Source organism: Schistocerca piceifrons, chromosome 9 (assembly GCF_021461385.2).
Source record: "Schistocerca piceifrons isolate TAMUIC-IGC-003096 chromosome 9, iqSchPice1.1, whole genome shotgun sequence".
Lineage (NCBI taxonomy): Eukaryota > Metazoa > Arthropoda > Insecta > Orthoptera > Acrididae > Schistocerca > Schistocerca piceifrons.
In genome coordinates this window covers 148,678,151-148,701,449 of record NC_060146.1, presented here as the reverse complement: position 1 = coordinate 148,701,449, position 23,299 = coordinate 148,678,151, and the positions used below count along the sequence as shown (strand labels likewise).

General features: G+C 42.6%; 1 protein-coding gene across 1 annotated transcript in view; it reads right to left on the bottom strand.

The window, feature by feature from the left end:
• The window catches only part of LOC124717056, a 66,834-nt gene extending 44,199 nt beyond the window's left edge, over positions 1-22,635 (bottom strand). The window contains exons 1-2 of the mRNA XM_047243737.1: positions 22,566-22,635; positions 15,874-15,924 (exon numbers count right to left, since the gene is read on the bottom strand). Of these exons, the coding sequence (XP_047099693.1) occupies positions 15,874-15,923 (50 nt within the window). The 5' untranslated portion in view covers position 15,924; positions 22,566-22,635. The remainder of the gene's footprint in view (positions 1-15,873; positions 15,925-22,565) is intronic.
• Between the last annotated feature and the right edge of the window lie 664 nt (positions 22,636-23,299).

Below are 23,299 nucleotides of genomic sequence, written 5' to 3'. Positions count from 1 at the left end.
CAAGTGCAAATAATTGTAGGTGAACCTCATATTACATAGCAAATGCAATTACAACTGTCTGTTCACTTCTAAGAGTTCACTAACCGACGTTCCCTGTCTAAGTCAACCCTGGACGATGATCTGTATCCAAGTGGGCGAGAACTGCTCTTCTGCCTTCCGAGTAGGCTTCTGTCCGTTGTCTTCCGGTCATTGGCGGATTCTACTCGCCCGGAAATTGGCCGAGACTAAGTCGATATCTTCATCCTTAGCGCCGCCCGTAGCACAGGTGGAACTCGCGCAAGAAGTGAGTCTCTGTATCACCAGCTCGCATCTTTGCTTGTGGTGCTTTTGCCCTGACTGTGTCTTGTCGGACGACATAGTAATAATAATAATAATAATAATTTCGTGCTGAATGCTCCAAAATTCCAGTAAACAGATATTGGCCAAATAGAGTTGGTAAAAAATTCAAATATCTAGGGGAGATAATCCAAGAAAATGCTCCGGAAAAATCTACACTACAGGAAAGGTTGCATAGAATGGGGAGAGCATATGGTATCACCAAAGACTCTACAACAAAAATTGCCTATCCGAAAATGCAAAAATAATGCATTACAACGCAGTAGTGAAGCCAGACTGCCTAGATGCAAGGGAATGGTTCAAATGGCTCTGACCACTATGGGACTTAACATCGGAGGTCATCAGTCTCCTAGAACTTAGAACTACTTAAACCTAACTAACCTAAGGACATCACACACATCCATGCCCGAGGCAGAATTCGAACCTGTGACTGTAGCGGTCGCGCTGTTCCAGACTGAAGCGCCTAGAACCGCTCGGTCACAGCGGCCGGCGCAAGGGAATGCCTGGCTTAGTTTAGATAAATTAAAACTACTAGGAAGGGGAATTATAAGGAAACTATTAAGACCATTAAATAAAAGATTGGGAATTACGAAGTATTACTGAAATATACCAAAATATAGAAAATGTTTCAAACGTAATGACAAAGAAAAGACGTATGTTTTTTGGGCATTTATTTCGAATGCAAAACAGTAGATTGACAAATAAGATTTTCAAATATTTTTGGGGTAAGAAGTGCACAACAAGCTGGGTCAACGAAGCAAGAAAGGATTCAGCAAGAAACAGTATAAAAACAGAAGATATAAACAACACAAAGCCTTTTGGGAAAAAGTATTGAAAATGGAAAGATTCCAAGGCAGGGCGGCTAAAAAGACTGGATCAACGAAGTAAGAAAGTATTCAGCAAGAAACAATATAAAAACAGAAGATATAAACAACACAGAAGTGTTTTGGGAAAAAGTATTGAAAATTGAAAGATTCTAAGGCAGGGTAGCTAAAAAGACTGGTTCAAAATGCTCTGAAGACGGGAAACAGAAACACAGTGAACAGATGAAAGCCTACTGGAAGAAAAGAAAAGAATAAAGAAGGAAGAACTGAAATTGGAAAGTGGTCCTCTGATGGTCTATCCGCAGTACAAAAAATTCGTGCAGCTGAGTGCCCAGGTTGGATGCCACTTCGGCGACGTCCGTGTCCCTAACATTCACCAGTTATCCAACCAGGGGAAAGGGACCAAACGTTTAGAGAGAAATCCGAATCACCTCTCGTCTCTGTCGATTTATCGCATCGCTGGGATGTGAAACGGGGCTGAAAAGGAAGATTGGAAAGCCCACGATCCGATTGTAAATCGATCCCACGACCTTTCGATTTCCAGGCACTCCTTTTATCGCTGGACCACCAGGACCGACAGGCTTATCATGCCGGGGGAAGCGGGTTCGATTCCCGGCTGGGTTGGAGACTTCCTCCGCTCAGTGACTGAGTGCTTCTGTCGTCTTCATCGTCCTCATTTCATCCTCATCGACGCGCAAGTCGCCGAAGTGGCGTCAAAGCAAACGACTTGCACCAAGTGAACGGGTCTACCCGACGGGAGGCCCTCGCCAAACGACATTTCATTAATTTCATCCATAGGATAGGACGACTGAGTTTGCGAGTATCAAAATATGTGACCTATATGGCCGTATCTACTGACTGCACTGATTTAAAAGCCTAAATTTTTTACGCCGTCGAAGAATCGTAGACATTAGTACTTTCCATAAATTTCGATACCTCGGCCTGTTCCCGAGAAAGAGACGTCTTAACAGATCGACTGACAGTCGAACAACAAACGAGAAATAAAATCGATTTAAGGAAATAACGGAAAACCTAAATCAGGATGGTCGGATAGGGATTTGAACCACTGTGTATTAAATTCATAAACAGGAAGTAATGGTGGACGCTATCAGGCGAAAATAGAAGCATAGACCAGTGGAATCCTCAGAATGTAACGTTAAGCATCTAGTGGCATAAAGATGTTTTGTGCTAAGAAGAGCAGTTGGCATTTTTCTCCATAACTGTGGAGCTCTGCGGTCGTGAAGTAGGAAAAGCGGCCGAGGAAACCGCAACTAATGTTGCTGGTACACGAGAACATCCGCCTACACTCTGCTGATTTCACAAAAGAACCTATCTAGGACATTGGTTGCAAAGATATCTCTATCGGACTTCTCCCTCTTATCTAGTGCTCTGAAACGTTTATCTTTCTGACTCCTTATCGAACCACTATCAATACAATTTCTTTGTGGACGAAAGTGAACTTTAAACTTAGACTGACGATGTCTTTATCTCCCAAGCAGTAGTTTTCTACAGGCGTTCAATCCAAAAACTGCTTGAGTGTTTTAGTAAAAAAAAAATGGCGTGTGGCGAGAACCCACCGGCGAGTGGACCTGATTGACGGGTGCAAGTCTTTTGCTTTGACGCCACTTCGGCGACTTGCGCGTCGATGATGATGCAGGCGACACAAACACCCAGTCGCTGAGCAGAGAAAATCTCCAGCCCAGTCGAGAATCTAACCCGAGCCCCTCGGCATGACAAGCCGGCGCGCTGTCCACTCTTCTTTTGCTGAACTTTTTTAATTCATAAATAAGTTGCAACAACATTATAAAATTGCTTATTATAGTGACATACGCATAAAGATAATCTTCTACATTACTGGAAGCCTTTGCGAAAACAAAACATATCTTGAAAGTGATGTTTGTCGATTGATCGTAAGTGTTTTTCATAGATCAGATTTTCTCTCGTTTTTCCATGTTCTGAACCGCATCATCAAAAATCGGAGTTCACATGACGGTTGTTCTGAGGAAGTTGGCGTATATATCATAGTAATTGTTGATGCGTAGTAGCTTGTGAAGCTGGTCAGGGATGTACGTCCAAAAATCTCCTTCGCTCCTTTCTTCACTGGACAGTAGGTAAAATACCACGAATCCCTTCCACCAGTTGCCGGCCGGGGTGGCCGAGCGGTTCTAGGCGCTACAGTCTGGAACCGCGCGACCGCTAAGGTCGCAGGTTCGAATCCTGCCTCGTGCATGGATGTGTGTGATGTCCTTAGGTTAGTTAGGTTCTAGGGACTGATGACCTCAGAAGTTAAGTCCCATAGTGCTCAGAGCCATTCATTCCTTCCACCAGTTGACGACATTGTTCTTCGAGGGGAGGTATAGTTCTTCCTCCGGGTATAAAAGGCACGTTGTTATCAAATACGGCGGTATTCTCTGCACAGATGCTTTTTTTTCTGATTGACAACGAACTGTTATTTGCATTTCCACAGACAAATTGATGTTCACCTGTGTCAATCAGGTTGCAAGCGGTACACAAAGCGGAATCCGCCAGATGAATGGAATGTAGTCTGGAGTTCGTTGGAAATTTCCTATTCACAAAATGATACCACAATGACCACACTTTTGTTGGTAAATGCGGGCGGTGTATGTTCCTTCAGATATCACGCCAAGAGTGACCGACGTACTTTTGTTCTGTGATGTTCTTTGTCTGAAGGTTTACTAAGTTTTGGAAGACTTTCTTGACTTTGATGACATCTTTCTCGGGAGAAATGTTTTGGGTCCATTTGGGATATGATGAACGTAAATTGGCTGGCCGGCGCTATTTCATTTAACAGAAATGCGGCAACACTGTTGACTGACCGCTTCCACAGTTCATATGTTTTACAGACATACAATGCTTGTGCTTTATTGTACACGTCTGTGAGATTCAGTCCACCGTTGTCAGTCGGTAGAGTGAGCGTCTGGTATTTGAAGATGTGGCTGCGGCTGACGAAGTGGCCAAAAGCAGCCACAAATCTTTCGTCACATCCCTCCGCATTGGCAGGGCTCGCGCCACGTAATGTATCTTAGAGGATAAATACACTACTAGCCATTAAAATTGCTAACCACGTAGATGACGTGCTACAGACGCGAAATTTAACCGACAGGAAGAAGATGCTGTGATATGCAAATGATTAGCTTTTCAGAGCATTCACACAAGGTTGGCTCCGGTGGCGACAACTACAACGTGCTGACATGAGGAACGTTTCCAAGCGATTTATCATACACAAACAACAGTTGACCGGCGTTGCCTGGTGAAATGTTGTTGTGATGCCTCGTGTAAGGAGGAGAAATGCGTACTATCACGTTTCCGACTTTGATCAAGGTCGGATTGTAGCCTATCGCGATTGCGGTTTATCGTATCGCGACATTGTTGCTCGCGTTGGTCGAGATCCAATGACTGTTAGCAGAATATGGAATCGGTGGGTTCAGGAGGGTAATACAGAACGCCGTGCTGGATCCCAACGGGCTCGTATCACTAGCAGTCGAGATGACAGGCATCCTATCCGCACGGCTGTAACGGATCCTGCAGCCACGTCTCGATCCCTGAGTCAACAGATGGCGACGTTTGCGAGACAACAACCATCTGCATGAACACTTCGACGACGTTTGCAGCAGCATGGACTATCATCAGCTCGGAGACCGTGGCTGCGGTTACCCTTGACGCTGCATCACAGACAGGAGCGCCTGCGATGGTGTACTCAACGACGAACGTGGGTGCACAAATGGCAAAACGTCATTTTTTCGGATGAATCCAGGTTCTGTTTACAGCATCACGATGGTCACATCCGTGTTTGGCGACATCGCGGTGAACGCACATTGAAAGCGTGTATCCGTCATCACCATACTGGCGTATCATCCAGCGTGATGGTATGGGGTGGCATTGGTTACACGTCTCGGTCACCTCTTGTTCGCATTGACGGCACTTTGAACAGTGGACGTTGCATTTCAGATGTGTTACGACCCGTGGCTCTACCCTTCATTCTATCCCTGCGAAGCCTTACATTTCAGCAGGATAATGCACGACCGCATGTTGCAGGTTCTGTACGGGCTTTTCTGGATACAGAAAGTGTTCGACTGCTGCCCTGGCCAGCACATTCTCCAGATCTCTCACCAATTGGAAACGTCTGGTCAATGGTGGCCTAGCAACTGGATCGTCACAATACGCCAGTCACTACTCTTGATGAACTGTGGTCTCGTGTTGAAGCTGCATGGGCAGCTGTACCTGTACACGCCATCCAAGCTCTGTTTGACTCAATGCCCAGGCGTATCAAGGCCGTTATTATGGCCAGAGGTGGTTGTTCTGGGTACTAATTTCTCAGGATCTATGCACCCAAATTGCGTGAAAATGTAATCACGTGTCAGTTCTAGTATAATATATTTGTCCAATGAATACCTGTTAATCATCTGCATTTCTTCTTGGTGTGGCAATTTTAAGGACCAGTTTTTCAGTTACATTCAACAAACAAAAGACAAACGCTACACAAAGATGCCTTGTTCGAATACATATTATTTACAGTTTACCAGGATATCCTTATGACAAAAAGCTAATTTAATAAAACAAATAATATCTGGAACACGAACATGCGCAAAACATTAAGCATTAGCAAGACATGAAGTACTTGTGAGCCAAATGTGGTCTGTGTAGTGAAGTCCTGTGTCCTACCTAACAATCATTTCTCGATTACCATTAAAAAACATATAAACCTCACAGTAAGAGTATACTCAAGACTAGACCAAGTTAAGAAATTATTCAGTGCCACACACAATCAATTGGATTGCGTATTCACAAAAAACTAAGATGTGAGTCGGTATAAGCAAAAAGGTGTAATTTTTAACAAGTATGCAAGAACAAAATTTTTTAAATTTTTTAACTTTAGGTCTAGGGGTGCTAAAACGACATTCTGATGAGACTTAAGATTGTGAAGTTAAGATTTCCTTAACTCACTATACTAACTTTTCTTATGTGTTGTCCGCACCGTTTTTTATTTCCAAAACCACAGTACGCGTTTCGACATTCCGTCATTTTCACAGGCTACAAACACAAAACCGGTATCAGAAGATATGATAATAAGTTACCTTTCACCACTAGAATATGGCATTCTCGCTTGCTAGTGTTAAGTCAATCACATAAAATTGTATCACGTCAACATTCCCAATCACGAGACAAGTGCAAACTGCTACCAAGGAAAATTTTGGAAACGTAGTAGACTAAATCGCTGGACAGCGCTGGATACTTCGTACACATCGCATTTTGTTTTGTTAACAGCCACAATTTTCATCATTAGATCGTATAAAACAATTTCATCAGTAAACATGAAAATCACTTCACAATGTTTTGCAAAAGGTATTTCTTTCAAAACAATGTGTGGTCGAAATTAATACAGTGGAAGAAGGCTCTGATTGGTGCTGGATCCATTTGTCTGTGAAACATTTTTGACAATTTACAGCATATAAACTACTGGCATCAGTAAAAGTTAATTAATATCATTTTTATAAGAATTTACAAAATCTAGAGATACAGCTGAGGCATGTAGCATTCACTAATAAGGAACAGATGGCGCCCAAGCGCTGCTATTTACGCCAATGCGAGCAATTGCATGTCTACACAGGAAAATCAAACAATTTGAGAGGCGCAATCTTGCAACACTATACATCAGTTCCATCAATAATATACGGCAACCATCCCACATTGCACTACGTGATTGAAACGCATTAACCCTCAGAATCAATTTAAAACCTTAATGATTTTTGATGTGGAACCTTGCAGCTCGATAAGAGAAGACGTGAAAAGCAGACCATTGCCATCCCTGCACAAAGCGGGCGCGCAACTACTTAGCTAGCACTTGGTAATGCTATGATTATGCTCTCATTGTGGTATTGTTGATTAATAGAGATAATTGCTAATGTTAAATATGCTGTGAGTAATGACCTTCTTGGAATCAAATAATACGAGGGTAATCCAAAAGTAAGGTCTCCTATTTTTTTTAAAAGTACATAGACCTGTTTATTTCTGCAATGGTTTACATCAGTTTACAGCTTGAACATTTAGCTATTTTTCGACATAATCACCATTTCTGTCGATGCATTTTTGGAGACGCTGTGGCAGTTTTTGTATGCCCAGGTCATACCAGCTCGCCGCCATGCTGTTTAGAACGCTATGAACCTCTTCTTTCACATCGTCGTCGGAACTGAATCGCTGGGACCACAATTAACGGTGACAGGTACTGTCAGACTCTGAAAAAACTCAAACGGGCAATTCAGAACCGGAGAAGAGGAATGTTGAGCAAGGGCGTACTCATTCTCCATGACAACGATCGCCCACAACTCGCTCGGCAAACCGTTGCTCTCCCGCAACAGGTTCAGTGGAACATAACCACCCACCCACATGCTCCCTAGATTAAAAGAACATTTGGCCGGAAAGTGATTCAGCTCCGACGACGAGATGAAAGAAGAGCTTCATAACTTTCTGATCAGCATGGCGCCGAGGTGGTACGACATGAGCATACAAAAAATGCCACAACGTCTACAAAAATGCATCGACAGAAATGGTGATTATGTTGAAGAATAGCTAAATGTGCAAGCTGTACACCGATCCAAACCATTGTAGAAACAAACAGGTCTAAGTACTTATAAAAAAATAGGAGACTTTACTTTTGGGATTACCCTCGTACATATGACACGCCAATACTGAAAAGGCTGCTGCCCCTCTTCAGGAACCACACGTTTGTGTGGCCTCTCAACAGATCCCCTCCGTTGTGGTTGTACCTACGGTACGGCTATCTGTATCGCTGAGGTACGCAAGCCTCCCCACTAACGGCAAGGTCCACGGTTCATGGGGGAGGGAGGGGGGGGGGGGATGGGTGGCGGGTCAAAAGGATAAAAGGGCCAAATCCCATAACAAACACTGCCCCGCGCTGCACGACCAGGAACGCAAACAAGAAAACTATCCTTTGGTTCCAAGAGAACACTGGGGCGAGGATGATTTCAGTTGATTAAGTGATTTTATTTTTTTTACATTAAATGATGGAATTTTAACTGTTATGTAACTGGACATGTGTATGCAATAAAGGATTGTGAATTAAGCAACTGTTTTGCGGTTTCTTCATTTTTCGAAATGTACTTGGAAAGTTGTGTCTGCCCCAGAACAGGCGCTAACTTGTAGTGCATGGAAAGTGATGTGTACACAGGAACGAGTCCACAAAAATGTATTATACTCTTGGGAGCCTTCATGAAGGACGTGCTAGCTTTCAGTAAAATTCTGGACAGTGAAAGAGAGGTGGCACAGAACTGATTATTTATCAAACTGAAGCACACGGAGTATGTGCAGAGACCGTCATTTCGCTTTTGTACCGGACAATAAGATTTGTTACGAAAATTACCTGTGGAATTAACAGGGCCGGTTTTAGGCCCAAGCGACACAAATCGCTGAATGGGGTGGTGGGCAGGGGGGAGAGGGGGAGGACCAGCTGGATTGGTGCCAGAGATGCCACACTGGGCTATCACAATCAGTGGTCGCATTTGAACTGCGCACACCGGGCTCCACCTCATTGCGTTGGCATGTGAACCGCGGACAGAGCCGGCTTATCGGCTTATCGACAAGTCCGATAATCGCCCCTCGACTTTCTCTGTCGCAACTTGTGAACTGCGAACGTTCCAGAAACACGTCGTTCTGCTCATCCACTCAGTTTTGTACTCTTTTATTTACTCATGACTCATGTCACATTCCCATTTCATCATGTCCAATATGTAGCACAGATAAGTCACAACACGCCAGAGAGTTATTACTTGAAAAGCTTCTTCGGGCTGCCTTTGTTGGGTCCAGATTGAGGTGATGGAGTCCTTCACTCATGATTTCACGGCATTTATCCCTGGTGAGTGAGTGCAGCAAGATGGGGAGAACGTGTTGAAGCAGAAACCTGCAATAGTAAAATTTACCGACTACGTTTGTGACATGTATACATCCCCTGAAGCCTTGTTTCCGGCAACTATCTGGGCTGAACACTCGCCCATTTGCAACCGCACCACCAAAAGTTGCGAAGCCTTCCATTCTAAACTGCGCGGTTCGTTTTATTCTGTCCATAGTTCTGTCTACCGTTTTCCGGAGATTCCGTGAAAGACATGGGTGCCACGCGACAAAAAAAGAAAGACTGTTCAGAAGGAAACATTTTTACGTAAGCAGACTGATGTTTTAGTTGTAATTTGGGTGGCGAATATGGAAGACAATCAACCATCATCCTCGTGGTTAACGCTAACTGGCTAACTAATCCTCTGCCCGCAGTTCACATGTCCCCAGTTTATTACTCTTATCCGCAGTTTCACATAACCGACATAGGGCTGTCCGCAGTTCATAAGTTGTGCAGCCAGTAGCGGCCGCTTGCTGCTCCCCTGGCTCCCCAATGCGAGATTTGTATACTGCAATTAGTAACGAAAATTGATGCGGGTGAGAACGTACGAGAGAAAAAGGGGGAGAGGGGGGGTGTCGCCAAACAATAAGTCGCTTATGTGCACAAATGTTCTCGATCAGTCGCATCATGTAAAAATGGGTATAACCGTAGCAAGCAACGAATTACGGCAGCGAGCAACAAGCTCCTAAGAAGAGATAACCCCGCACAGTAATAGATAGTTAGGCAAATGTGGCAGCGGGGCCGGTTGTGCTCTCACTATCCTTTAAGCAATCTGTCCACCTACCTGGATAGGTTTCACCTTGTCTGCTCCTTCACTCTGCGGTAGTAGATACTGGTTTAGCCGACAAAAGCAGCGTCGACGAAAATTCGACTAAATACCTATATTCCGTTCATCATAAGGATAAACCTCATGTAAACATCACACTATGTATTCTTCCGCGTTTGCTGGAACCTCATTGGGTTTCGTTCTACGTGGAGCAGAAGTGCCGGCCGCTGTGGCGGAGCAGTACTACGGGCTTCAGTTCGGAACCGCGCTGCTGCTTCGGTCGCAGTTTCGAATCCTGCCTCGGGAATGGATGTGTGTGATGTCCTTAGGGTAGTTAGGTTTAGGTAGTTCTAAGTCTAGGGGGCTGATGACCTCAGATGTTAAGTCCCATAGAGCTTAGAGCCATTTGAACTAAATGTCGTGTTATTTCTCGCGGCGAATCCCTTGACATTGCTCCAGATCAATTCTATTTGGTTCAGATAGCAGTGCAACGGTGATAATTGTAAAAACGCAGTATTTGTAAAGTGTGCTCGACACAGTGCAAATTTTTTTCTTGTGTTTCTACGACGCTTATCACTCTGGTTCGTGTGGGAACACATTTGTCTTATAAAACGGTGGGCACATTCATTGCTTTTTCATTTTTCTCCAAAAAATTTGTGTAATGTTTTCTTAACTTCAAAATCTGTAACAATCTTTTATAATGTATCCTCGTAAATATATAATATATAATTTATAATATATATAAATATATAAAGTATTCTTGTAAAAAGAGATCTATTGATGAATAATCCTACTACTACTACTAATATATCGATAATTAAGAATATGTATCTGCAATGAAAACCAGAATTCTGCGTGTGGTATGTTATTAAAAACCAGAAGACGTGCATTTTTCTTGAAGAAGATGATGGTTAAGTTAGAGTTAATTACCACATATTCATAAATGTCATATTTAAATGATTTAGGTATTCAAACGGAACAAAAAATTTTATTGATTGTTGTTCGATAAGGAGCGAGACAGCTATACGTTAGAGAGCAGTAGATAAGAAGAAGAAGTGTGTTAGGGACTGCATTCCTAGATAGGTTCTTTTGTGAAATCAACAGAGTGCATGCAAGCGTTCTCGTACATTTCCTTGGTTGCTTTTCGTACTTTTCGATCGCAAAGTGCGTCAGTTATGGAGAAAGATGCCAACTGTGATGCAGTTCTTACGCAAATCAGCATCTTTGTGCCGTTAGATACATTGACCTAGGCCTCTAATTTTTGCTGTTAGAGCCAGCCATTATTTTCTGCTTATGAAGTTAATACACAGTGGTTCAAACACCCATCTGACGATTCTCCTTTAGGTTTTCAGTTACTTCTTTCAATCTATTTCTTTGGCGTTTGTTGTTCTTTTACCTGTCTCACTGTCTGTTAAGACCTCTTCTTCTCAGATGTGATAATGATGTTTTGGTTGTAGGGTGCTCAACTGCGCGGTCATCAGTGCCCATATTAAGTCTCAGGTTTTACACAGTCCCATTTTTTTCCACCGTGCAATTTAGCCATTGTCACGAATGATGATTATGATGATGAAATGATTACGTCAAGAGAAACACCCAGTCACCGGGTAGAGAAAATCCCCAACCCGGCGGTAATCGAACACAGGACCCCATGATCTACAGGCAGCAACGCAAGCTACTACACCACGAGCTGCGGACTCTTTTTCTCGGGAACGAGCAGAGTTATCGAATAAAAATTTATGGCAAATACTAAGATGTAAACTCTCTTCGCGGCGAAAATAATTTAAGCTTCTAAGTCAGTTCAGTCAAAAGATACAGCCATATGCGTTACATATTCTGATACTTGCAAACTCACCCATCAAATCCTATGGATGAAGAATGTACGTACATGTCTGCCCTGGTGGTCCAGAGATAAAACGTGTGCCTGGAAACCGAAAGGTCGTGGGATCGATTCACAGTCGGATCGCGGGTTTTTCAGTCTTCCTTTCAACCCCGCCTTCACATCCTAGCGATGTGAGGAGTCGTCAGAAACAATACGTGATTCGGATTTTTCTTCAGAATGTAGGTCCTCTTCCCCTGGTTGGATAACTGGGGTAGGTTAGTAACACGCAAGTCGTCGAAATGGCGTTCAGCGAAACACTTGTACCTGTGTATTGAGCTACATGAAATTTTTTATTACTATTATTATTGTTATTATTATTATTATTGTTACTATTACTATCTACAGTCATAATTAACCCATTAAGTGCCACGATCCCCATTTGGGGACTTGCCTTTGTAACGGAAATTTTGGAATTCTAATAATGCTGGCAGCAAATGCTACCATTTCCCATTGTTGTCCAGACCTTTGTCGAGCGCTTGCATTGAAGATTCGTCACTTGTTAAACGGGTGAGTTGTACACTTATTTCTGTGAGGGAGGTACGTTTTTCAGCGTTACAAGAGTTGCACATTTTCAAATATATATACATATTATTATGTAAATAACTTCCAATATCTCCGTACAGGCGTGTTCTGTAATGGTTTGAGAAGATGTTTATAGATCATTTATTTCAAAGACCTATTTCATTTCTGCATGACACCCGACTAACCTTCGTTGCCCATTAGGGGCTCATGTCAGTTTCCAAGTAAAACTTTAGTTTGCTTTTATTTGCTCCTCAGGCACAACGAGTCGCTACGAAGCACGTTCTATGTGAAAAACTGAAGAAATTGTAAATGACCGGAACATAATAGCCTCTTTTGGTGATGATGGTGATGTGAATGAGACTATTGACATTGTCTAACTCCCTCCAGATCGTGTAAATGAGATGTCTTACTGTGAAGATATCGACGAAAATATATTTGAAAGTACTGTTCCATCTGATGTGCCATATTCCTTGGAAATTCGTGCCAATGGAGAAAAGGAAAACGAAGAACATGCAGGCCAACAAAAGAAGAAATTGAAAGCTATTACCATTTCTAATTGAACAACAGAAGATGCGGATTTCTCCTAAACCTATCCTGATAGAGCATAAATTGAACAGCGAAAATCCAATTTGGTAGCAGCACTAAAAGGAAAATCTGCTGTTGAATGCTTTGAAGAATTTTTTGATGAACAGGTATTGAAGTTTATATTCAGCGAAAGTGTCTGACATACTATACAGAACAATAATCGCAGCTATGAGTTATCCAATGGATGCATAAAAAAAGTTCATAAGTATACTACTCTTCACTGGATACCATACTCTTCCACATGAAAAGCTATACTGAAATGAAGATGAGGACTTTGATATAAGGTGTGTACGACACTGTATGTGTCGCAAAAGATATCTGGAAATAAAGCACCACCTTCATTTCAATGATAACACATGTCTGAACAGAATCCCACCAGACGAAAGGGATAAACTTTTAAAAATTCGTCAGTTGATGTATTTACTGAATAATAATTTTATGCAATTTCAAGTTTATCCCCGACAGCCTGAGTACTGATGAACAAATGGTACAATTTGGACACCATTACTGCAGTTCATTCGCGGGAAACCAGTGAGATTTGGATTCAAACAGTGGGTCATGTGTTGTTCTCAAAGCGGTTTCTGTTACCATATGTCCGTCCATGAAGGAAAATCGAAGGATACAAGTGATGTTTCAGTTCCGGGGTTGGTGGATCAGTTGTGTTGGATATGATTTCTGTTCTGCAGACTCCTGATCTTCACATAATATGTTTCGATAGCTTTTTCATGAGCTTCCGTTTGATGAAAGAGCCCTCAGAGATGAGAGTAAGGACAACTGGAACTGCCTGTATGAACGGAATGAATAACTGTTCAATAAAATCTGAGAACAGCATGATGTAGAAACTAAAAGGAGTTTATGACTATATATTTGACAAGAATACAGAGATAATAGTAGTAATGTGGAAGGATAACAGTTGTGTAAAACTCTTGACAAACAATGAGACAGTAAGCCGAATAAAGAAATGGAACAAATCTGAGAACAAAGGAGTGCAAGTTCCACAGCCAAGGACGATTTCAGAATATAACAATCATATAGGAGGTGTGGACAAACTGGACTGGAACGTGCAGAAATATCATGTGAGAATTCGAGGTAAGAAATGGTACTTCACGTGTTCCAATTGAACTCAGGACTTCCGGAAATTGACACGTGAATGAACGCGCAACACTGGGGAAACAAAGAAAATGTGCAATTTGCAAGAAGAACGTGAGAGAACAGTGTTCTGTGTGCAATGTGGGACTCCTTATTGAATGTTTTTTTTTTGTGTGACACCAAAAATAAAAGAAAATGTAAAAAGAGAGTGACATGTGCCTTGATCCCCATTTGGGGATCGATTACAATAAACCATTTATTTCAAGATTATTGCATTTTTTAATTTTTTTATATTCCTTTTCTTCTCATCTATGTCAGTCAGGCAACACAGAAATAAATGTTGATCGAAGAAAAGAAATATGGTACTTAATGGATTAAAATTGTACGGAACCCTGAATGCGCGAGTCTTACTTCCACTTGCCCGGTTTCCTTAGGTAAATTTTCGCCAGGTAGATTACTTCATTTAATATGCTGCATAAGAAAAGGTCACTGCACCTTACCTACGTAATTATATGACATGAAACGAGGCTTAAAAAGAATGTGCTCGATATCTTGCCTTGGCGGTTACTCTGCGCCATATTGAGAAATACACCATAAATGCATGCATTGGCACAAAATCACAAGTGCAAATCAGCATTTCTAACATAAATTTCCGCATGCTACTGAGTTGTCAGTTCGTGCAGCTGCCTTTTATGTGATTTTATATCAGCGATTACAGAATCAAGTCAAAATTATGCATTGGGTACTCAATCAGCTAATGCCTATCGATGTGAACGTAAAAGAAAATAAATATATCGAGCTTGTTATGAGCAACCTCCAATGAATAAGAATTGTATTTCAGTGTGGAGCATTCTTCTCTACGATACAACAATGAACCAATGGTCTGTGAAGGTTACTGGTCTATTGGAACCATTCTAGCTATGTATGTGTAAGATCTGGGTTCGATTCACACAAAAGACAGCCATTTTTAACAAGCACAAAGTGACCCTCTTCACCTCTGGTAACGCAAGCTGAACAATGAAGGTCTGCACCCGTCCCATACCCATATTAAACTTAATGTCCTTTCGCAACCTACTGTAGGGGCGTCGGTGTAGATTTGGGATCATGACAGAAGCGGAAATCACTCTACTTTGCAACTCTGTCACCAGTAAGCTTGCTTACACGAGAGATTTATTTTTATTAATTAGCCAATCGTCAGGTAAAGTGACAGGGCACTTATTTCTTATTGTATCAAATCTTGAGAGGTTGAAAATATTCGTGCTGGACTAGGATTCGATTTCAGATCCCTCCTTTCTTGACCATGTGAAACGACTCATTTCCGTCGTTTAATTGTTTCACCAAGATTCCGAAGTTTTCCAGTTCCCCACGGTGGATTGATAGCCATACGGAGAAATTATCTCCTGTGGCCCCTTGTTCTAACCATTTTTATAGTGAAACGAGTGCACCGAGTAGAGAGCAGACGAGCGCAAGACAGTTACGTTATGTGAGTTGCTTACAACTCAAACGAAACGCAGCACATGTGTTTCGGATATTTTTCAGCATGATATTACATGAAACGATAACACTTTTCTCCCACTCAAGGAGGACTGCTTCACGAGATAGGGATTTGCGGAAGGAAACGTATTTATTTCCCAAATTGTAAGACAAGAGCGTAAGGAAAGACCCGTAAAGAGGAGCGTTTGAATTTTATAACATTAAAAGAACGGAGAGAGTGAACTGCGGTGCACAGTTCTCTCGAACGACACCCCGACGACCTCAGAACAGATTTGAACCCTATATATCTGAGTCGAAGGTCAAATCACGCCAATTCGTTACAGCGTTCTCCACAGAGATGTGTACATAGTTAGTGAGACTAACATATTGGCGTCCCAATACTGTCTGGCACTGTCAACTGGCTGGCGTAGAAAGAGATTTTGCAGATCTTTTAAATAATAAACAGAACACTCACCCATCAAGAGCAGAAGTCACTGCAGTTACTATCTCCCGTAGTGCAGACATTCTGGAAAATAAAATGGAGATATGAATCAAAAAATATCCAGTTATTCGAGGGCTATTTGGAAAGTAAGGTCCAATGGGCCGCGAAATGGAAACCACAGTGAAAATCAAAAATGTTTTATATGCAAGAGTGTGCTGCATCTTCCAGCTACTTCTACAACTAGTCGCCACTCCGATTTTGACATCTGTTGTATTGTACCAACTTCCCAATACCCTCGTCATAAAACGAACCCTCCTGTGCTTTCCGACAATTTTCTACACTGGACTGCTGCTCGTTGTCTGTGTCAAAATATTGTCTTCACATCCAGCGGTTTATTTGAGCAGAGATGAAAATCGGAGAGAACCAAGGCCAGGGTGTGTGGTGGGTGATCAAACACTTTCGATCCAAAATGCTGCAGGGTCATCCTCATTGCCCCTGCAGTGTGGGGACGAGAATTGCCCTGAAGAAGGAAGTGTCTTACAGATACGATATGTGGGGTTGCATGAAATCAGGCGAAACCTCTCAGTGGGGGCCCCTACTCGGCAGGACACACTATTGTTCTGGGCATCTTTAAGTGCCCACTGTGTGCTCAGAAGTGAAAAGAGCGACGTGGCGCGATCGACAGGGCCGCTAGAGACCCCGCCCAACACATCTGTGCAAAGCTTCATCGTATTTTCAGTGTCGTTTCCATTTCGCGACCGATTGGGCCTTAGTTTCCAAAATGCCCTCTTATGTATAAAAATTGCACTGCACATATCTCCATAACAGTATGCAATGCGTGGCTTATTTGGAAACAAATTTACTACTTTCACTCAGCCGGCTGGTGTGGCCGAGCGGTTCTAGGTCCGGAACCGCGCGACCGCTATGGTCGCAGGTTCGAATCCTGCCTCAGGCATGGATGTGCGTGACGTCCTCAGGTTAGGTTTAAGTAGTTCTACGTTCTAGGGGACTGATGACCTTAGATGTTAAGTCCCATAGTGCTCAGAGCCATTTGAACCATTTTGAACTTCCACTCATGGAACTTCCAGTCGTCAACAAATATACCGACTTGAATCTTTGCCTTCAAGCTTGAATTAGGCACTGCTCCGTTCTGTCTCGGGTTTGTTTCTTCAGCATTGTTAGTGGCGCATTAGCAGTGATATCAGTATTAATAGATTTACTGATGAACAGTTCCATATCGTCTATGGATTGACTAAATGCCATGGGAGAGCGACAGATTGGTGCTACATTGAGCTGTTCCCGCAGTGATGGCAACCACATCTTGCTACTTCCTGTACGTATATCTGCCTGGATACAATGGCTGTGGGGTAGGAGGTAAGCAGAGATCAGTTGCTTATTTCAGTGTCTGCCCACACCAGAGTTATGACACTGATAAGCATGACACTGCAAATGGCTGTGGAAGTTAAGCAACGACACGAGCTGGCATCACATGAAATAAGTATAACACAATCCATTATCCAAAAACAATATCGACTCGATCCTTTGTTAATGAAACTATATGGTTCGAGGGACCTTATCAAGTCTCAAAAATCTATGATGTATACAGGGTGTTACAAAAAGGTACGGCCAAACTTTCAGGAAACATTCCTCACACACAAATAAAGAAAAGATGTTATGTGGACACGTGTCCGGAAACGCTTAATTTCCATGTTAGAGCTCATTTTAGTTTCGTCAGTATGTACTGTACTTCCTCGATTCACCGCCAGTTGGCCCAATTGAAGGAAGGTAATGTTGACTTCAGTGCTTGTGATGACATGCGACTCATTGCTCTACAGTACTAGCATCAAGCACATCAGTACGTAGCATCAACAGGTTAGTGTTCATCACGAACGTGGTTTTGCAGTCAGTGCAATGTTTACAAATGCGGAGTTGGCAGATGCCCATTTGATGTATGGTTTAGCACGGGGCAATAGCCTTGGCGCGGTACGTCTGTATCGAGACAGATTTCCAGAACGAAGGTGTCCCGACACGAAGACGTGCGAAGCAATTGATCGGCGTCTTAGGGAGCACGGAAAATTTCCAGCCTATGACTCGCGACTGCGAAAGATCTAGAAAGACGAGGACACCTGCAATGGACGAGGCAATTCTTCGTGCAGTTGACGATAACCCTAATGTCAGCGTCAGAGAAGTTGCTGCTGTACAAGGTAACGTTGACCACGTCACTGTATGGAGAGTGATACGGGAGAACCAGTTGTTTCCGTACCATGTACAGCGTGTCCAGGCACTATCAGCAGCTGATTGGCCTCCACGGGTACACTTCTGCGAATGATTCATCCAACAATGTGTCAATCCTCATCTTTACGAATGAGGCTTCGTTCCAAAGTGATCAAATTGTAAACTTTCGCAATCAATATGTGTGGGCTGACGAGAATCCGCACGCAATTGTGCAATCACGTCATCAACACAGATTTTCTGTGAACGTTTGGGCAGGCATTGTTAGTGCTGTCTTGATTGGGCCCCATGTTCTTCCACCTACGCTCAATGGAGCACGTTATCATGATTTCATACGGGATACTCAACCTGTTCTGCTAGAACATGTGCCTTTACAAGTACGACACAACATGTGGTTCATGCACGATGGAGCTCCTGCACATTTCAGTCGAAGTGTTCGTATGCTTCTCAACAACAGATTCGGTGACCGATGGATTGGTAGAGGTGGTCCAATTCCATAGCCTCCTGACCTCAACCCTCTTGACTTTCATTTATGTGGGCATTTGAAAGCTCTTGTCTACGCATCCCCGGTACCAAACGCAGAGACTCTTCGTGCTCGTATTGTGGACGGCTGTGATACAATACGCCATTCTCCAGGGCTGCATCAGCGCATCAGGGATTCCATGCGACGGAGCGTGGATGCATGTATCCTCGCTAACGGAAGACATTTTGAACATTTCCTGTAACAAAGTTTTTGAAGTCACGCTGGTAAGTTCTGTTGCTGTGTGTTTCCATTCCATGATTAATGTGATTTGAAGAGAAGTAATAAAATGAGCTCTAACACGGAAAGTAAGCGTTTCCGGACACATGTCCACATAACATATTTTCTTTCTTCGTGTGTGAGGAATGTTTCCCGAAAGTTTGGCCGTACCTTTTTGTAATACCCTGTATATTTAGTGTCGCACTGAAAGAGAAGGGTGTTGAGTCAGATGCGCAGTAACAGGTAAGTAAATAAGTAAAAAACTCATCCAGGCGAATTCTGGACTGGTTAACCGCTTCCGCCTCAGTTACACGATGCACAAACATTTAGAATACAAAATAACATATCTGCATATTAACACAAATACGCAGAAACATTTTAACACTACCTTTGGACAGAACCTTGGATTTCATCGTCCAGATCTTTGAATTTAGATTGTTGTAAAGAGGTGCAAGTTTTGGAATTTATAAATGTACTTTGCTCATTTGTACTGCTTAAGTGGTAAGAAATGGTAGTGAAAGTGGTTCTGATACACTAATAAGCGCAGTGGAAACAAGGAAGCCTCAACTATGAGTGTTACATAAATATATGCTTATACACTACTGGCCATTAAAATTGCTACAACACGATGAGGTGCTACGGACGCGAATTTAACCGACAGAAAGAAGATGCTGTGATATGCAAATAATTAGCTTTTCAGAGCATTCACACAATGTTAGCACCAGTGGCGACACCTACAGCGTGATCACATGAGGAAAGTTTCCAACCGATTTCTCATACACAAACAGCAATTGACCGGCGTTGCCTGGTGCAACGTTGTTGTGATGCCATGTTGAAGGAGGAGAAACGTGTACCATCACGTTTCCGACTTTGATAAACGTCGGATTGTAGCCTATCGCGATTGCAGTTAATCGTTTTTTTTTTTTTTCAGATGAATCCAGGCTCTGTTTACAGCATCGTGATGGTCGCATCCGTGTTTGGCAACATCGCGGTGAACGCACATTGGAAGCGTGTATTCGTCGCCTCCATACTTGCGTATCACCCGGCGTGATGGTATGGGGTGCCATTGGTTACATGTCTCGGTCACCTCTTGTTCGCACTGACGGCTCTTTGAACAGTGGACGTTACATTTCAGATGTGTTACGACCCGTGGCTCTACCCTTCATTCGATCCCTGCGAAACTCTATATTTCAACAGGATAATGCACGACCGCATGTTGCACGTCCTGTATAGGCCTTTCTGCATACAGAAAATGTTCGACTGCTGCCCTGGCCAGCACATTCTCCAGATCTGTCACCAATTGAATACGTCTGGGTACTGATTTCTCAGGATCTATGCACCCAATTTGCGTGAAAATTTAATCACATGTCAGTTCTAGTATAATATATTTGTCCAATGAATACCCGTTTTATCATCTGCATTTCTTCTTGGTGTAGCAATTTTAATGGCCAGTATAAATGAGAGCAATGTACAGGGTGTTCAATTTATCTTAAGACATAGAAACATCTCGAAAACTACACATCTGATCCAAACGATTTATAATTAACATTTGTTCATCTCAGAGGGTAACACCCAACGATACCCAACTCAACCCACCACCCACTTCATGTGTGTGTGTGTGTGTGTGTGTGTGTGTGTGTGTGTGTGTGTGTGTGTGTGTGTATGGGTGTGTGTGTGTGTGTGCGTGAGTGCGTGGGGGGGAGAGAACAACTTTGGAATCTTAAATGGGAACCCTCATTTTATATGGCAGACTCGGATTCTGTGGAAAAAATATACAAGTTTTGTCTGAAACACTTTTTTCGTTTCCCGACAGATGACGCTGTGACCGAGTGATTAGGTCATCAATTTAAAAATAATCGTGTCGTATGTGGTTTCTGATCACGTCTCGTCGCAACTTAAAGAAAGAGAATTATCGGTGATGGACGTAAACCAGCGGGAAGAGAGAGATTAAATAAATTTAAATTAAAGATGTTTTTAATAGAGTCCACAACGTAACTCTGTCACGAAATGGTCGCATGTAATGTACACCAGCGGAAAGGCGCAATCAATACCTTCATTGCACGATAGCAGTGGTGATGTTACTCATGACAGTGCCGCTGAAGTTACTTTTCCGAAATTCTTCAGCAAAGAAGACGAAGTAAATATTCCAGAATTCATATCAAGAAGAACTACAAACAAGTGTATGTTAAAAGTGGGTATTCTCAGTATAGCGAAGCAGCTTAAATCACTTGATAAAGGCACGATTTCCGGTCCAGATCGTATTCCACTGAGGTTCGTTTGAGAGTACGGTGATACAATAACGCCAACTTAGCAATAATTCCAGTCGCTCGTCGCTCGTAAAAAGATCCGTACCCGAAGACAGGAAGTCACACCATTACCCAAGAAAGAAAATAGGAATAATCAGCTGAATTACAGACCCATATTACTAACGACAATTTGCAACACATACTGTGCTCGAACATTATGGATCACGTCGAACAAAACGATTTATTGACAAATAGCTATCACGGATTCAGAAAATATCGTTCTGTGAAACATAACGAGCTGTTTATTCTCACGAAGTAATAAGTGCTACCGTCAGGGGATGTCGAATTCATTCCACATTTCTAGATTTCCAAAAGGTTTCTGATACCGTTCCTCACAAGTGACTTCTAATCAAATTGCGTGCAGACAGAGTATCAACTCAGTTCTGCGACTTGATGCGTGATTTCGTGTCAGGAAGGTCACACACAGTTCGTAGTAACTGACGGAAAGTCATCGAGTAAAACAGAAGTAACATCTGGCGTTCCCCAAGGTAGCGTTGTAGGCCCTTTGATGTTCCTGATTTACATAAACTATTTAGGAGACAATGTGAGCACCCCGTTAGATCGGTTGCAAATGATGCTGTCATTTACCGTCTTGGAAAGTCATGGATGATCGAAATTAATGGCAAAATGATTTAAACAAGGTATCTGTAGGATGCGAAAAGTGGCACTTCATTCTAAAAAATCAAAAATGGGAACTCATCCACATGAATAGGTACTAGGAGAATGCGCAAAATTTCGGTTACAGGATAAATCACAATCTAAAGGGTGTAAATTCAACTAAATAACAATTACGCGTTACAGTTACGAATAACTTAAACTGGAATGATCACATAGTTAACGTAGTGAGAAAAGCATAGCAAAGACAGCGATTTACTAGCAGAATACTTAGAAAGTGCTACAGAGCTACTAAAAAGACTGTTTAGACTACGCTTATCCGCCCTGTTCTGGAGTACTGCTGTGTGGTGGGGGATCTGCACAGTCAGGATTGACAGAGGATATCACAAAAGTACAAAGAAGGGCAGCTCGCTTTGTATTATCGCGAAATAGGGGAGAGAGTGCCACGGATAAGCGAATTTGGGTGGCAATCATTCAAACAAAGGCGTTTTTTGGTGCGAAAGGATCTTCTCACGAAATTTCAATCATCAAGTTTCCCCTCAGAGTGTGAATATATTATGTAGGCGCCCACCAACGTAGAGAGGAATGATCATCATAATGAAATGAGAGAAATCGGAGCTCGCACGGAAAGGTTTAAGCGCTCGTGTTTCCCTCGCGCCGTTCGAGTGTGGAACGCTAGAGAAATAACTTACAGGTGGTCGTACGAACCCTCTGTCAGATTCTTAATTGTGAATTGCAGAGTAAACATGTAGAAGCAGATGCAAATGAAAGAAGTGGTTGTTCATACATACAAATTTACTGTGTTGCATTAGTTATTGAAACAGTGAACTTACGTTTTGCGATATCGCCGACTCGTCGTATGACACAGCCACTGAGGACTATCGCTACTCGTGTCCGAACCTGCAGAAGCTTGCAGCACGCTGCGCATGCGCTATTCTGTTTTCCTGTTATTACGTCAGCACAGGGCGGCCTTCAAGTCGCAACTGTCGGCGCAGTGCCTCATATCACATCTGCCCTTCCTGCTTCTGCATGTGTTTGTGCGTTTATCTCTCCTACGACAGACGTTCAGCGACTGCGTCCTGCTGGGACGTGTAACTATGGACTTTTGATTACGCCACAAAACTCTCACGCGTTTGTAACACTGTCTGTCAATCTGCAAAACTAGAAATGTAACATTTCCAAGCGCGACGGCAAATACAGCAACTTTAGCAACTACTTTCTTTCCACCACTTTGAAATGTAGAAAGGTCTTGATCGCACAGTTCTTTATTAATTGTTAAGCGTTTCATAATTTCGGCTTCACACTGAAGCTGTGGAATAAAGTCCACAAGGAAATTAACGATAGCAAAAACGTACATAATAACACAAGTATGCATCTTAGTAATCCATAGACAGAATTTTCAGTTAATATCGTGCTTACATTTAAATCAAACATAAGTAAAAAGCTAACGAAAGTGAAAACATAGACTGAATGTAATACAGATCTCATCTCGTGTAAGCATATTTGACAGTGCCTTTGTCTATTCGAAGAGAGCCGGCCAGGGTGGCCGAGCGGTTCCAGGCGCTAC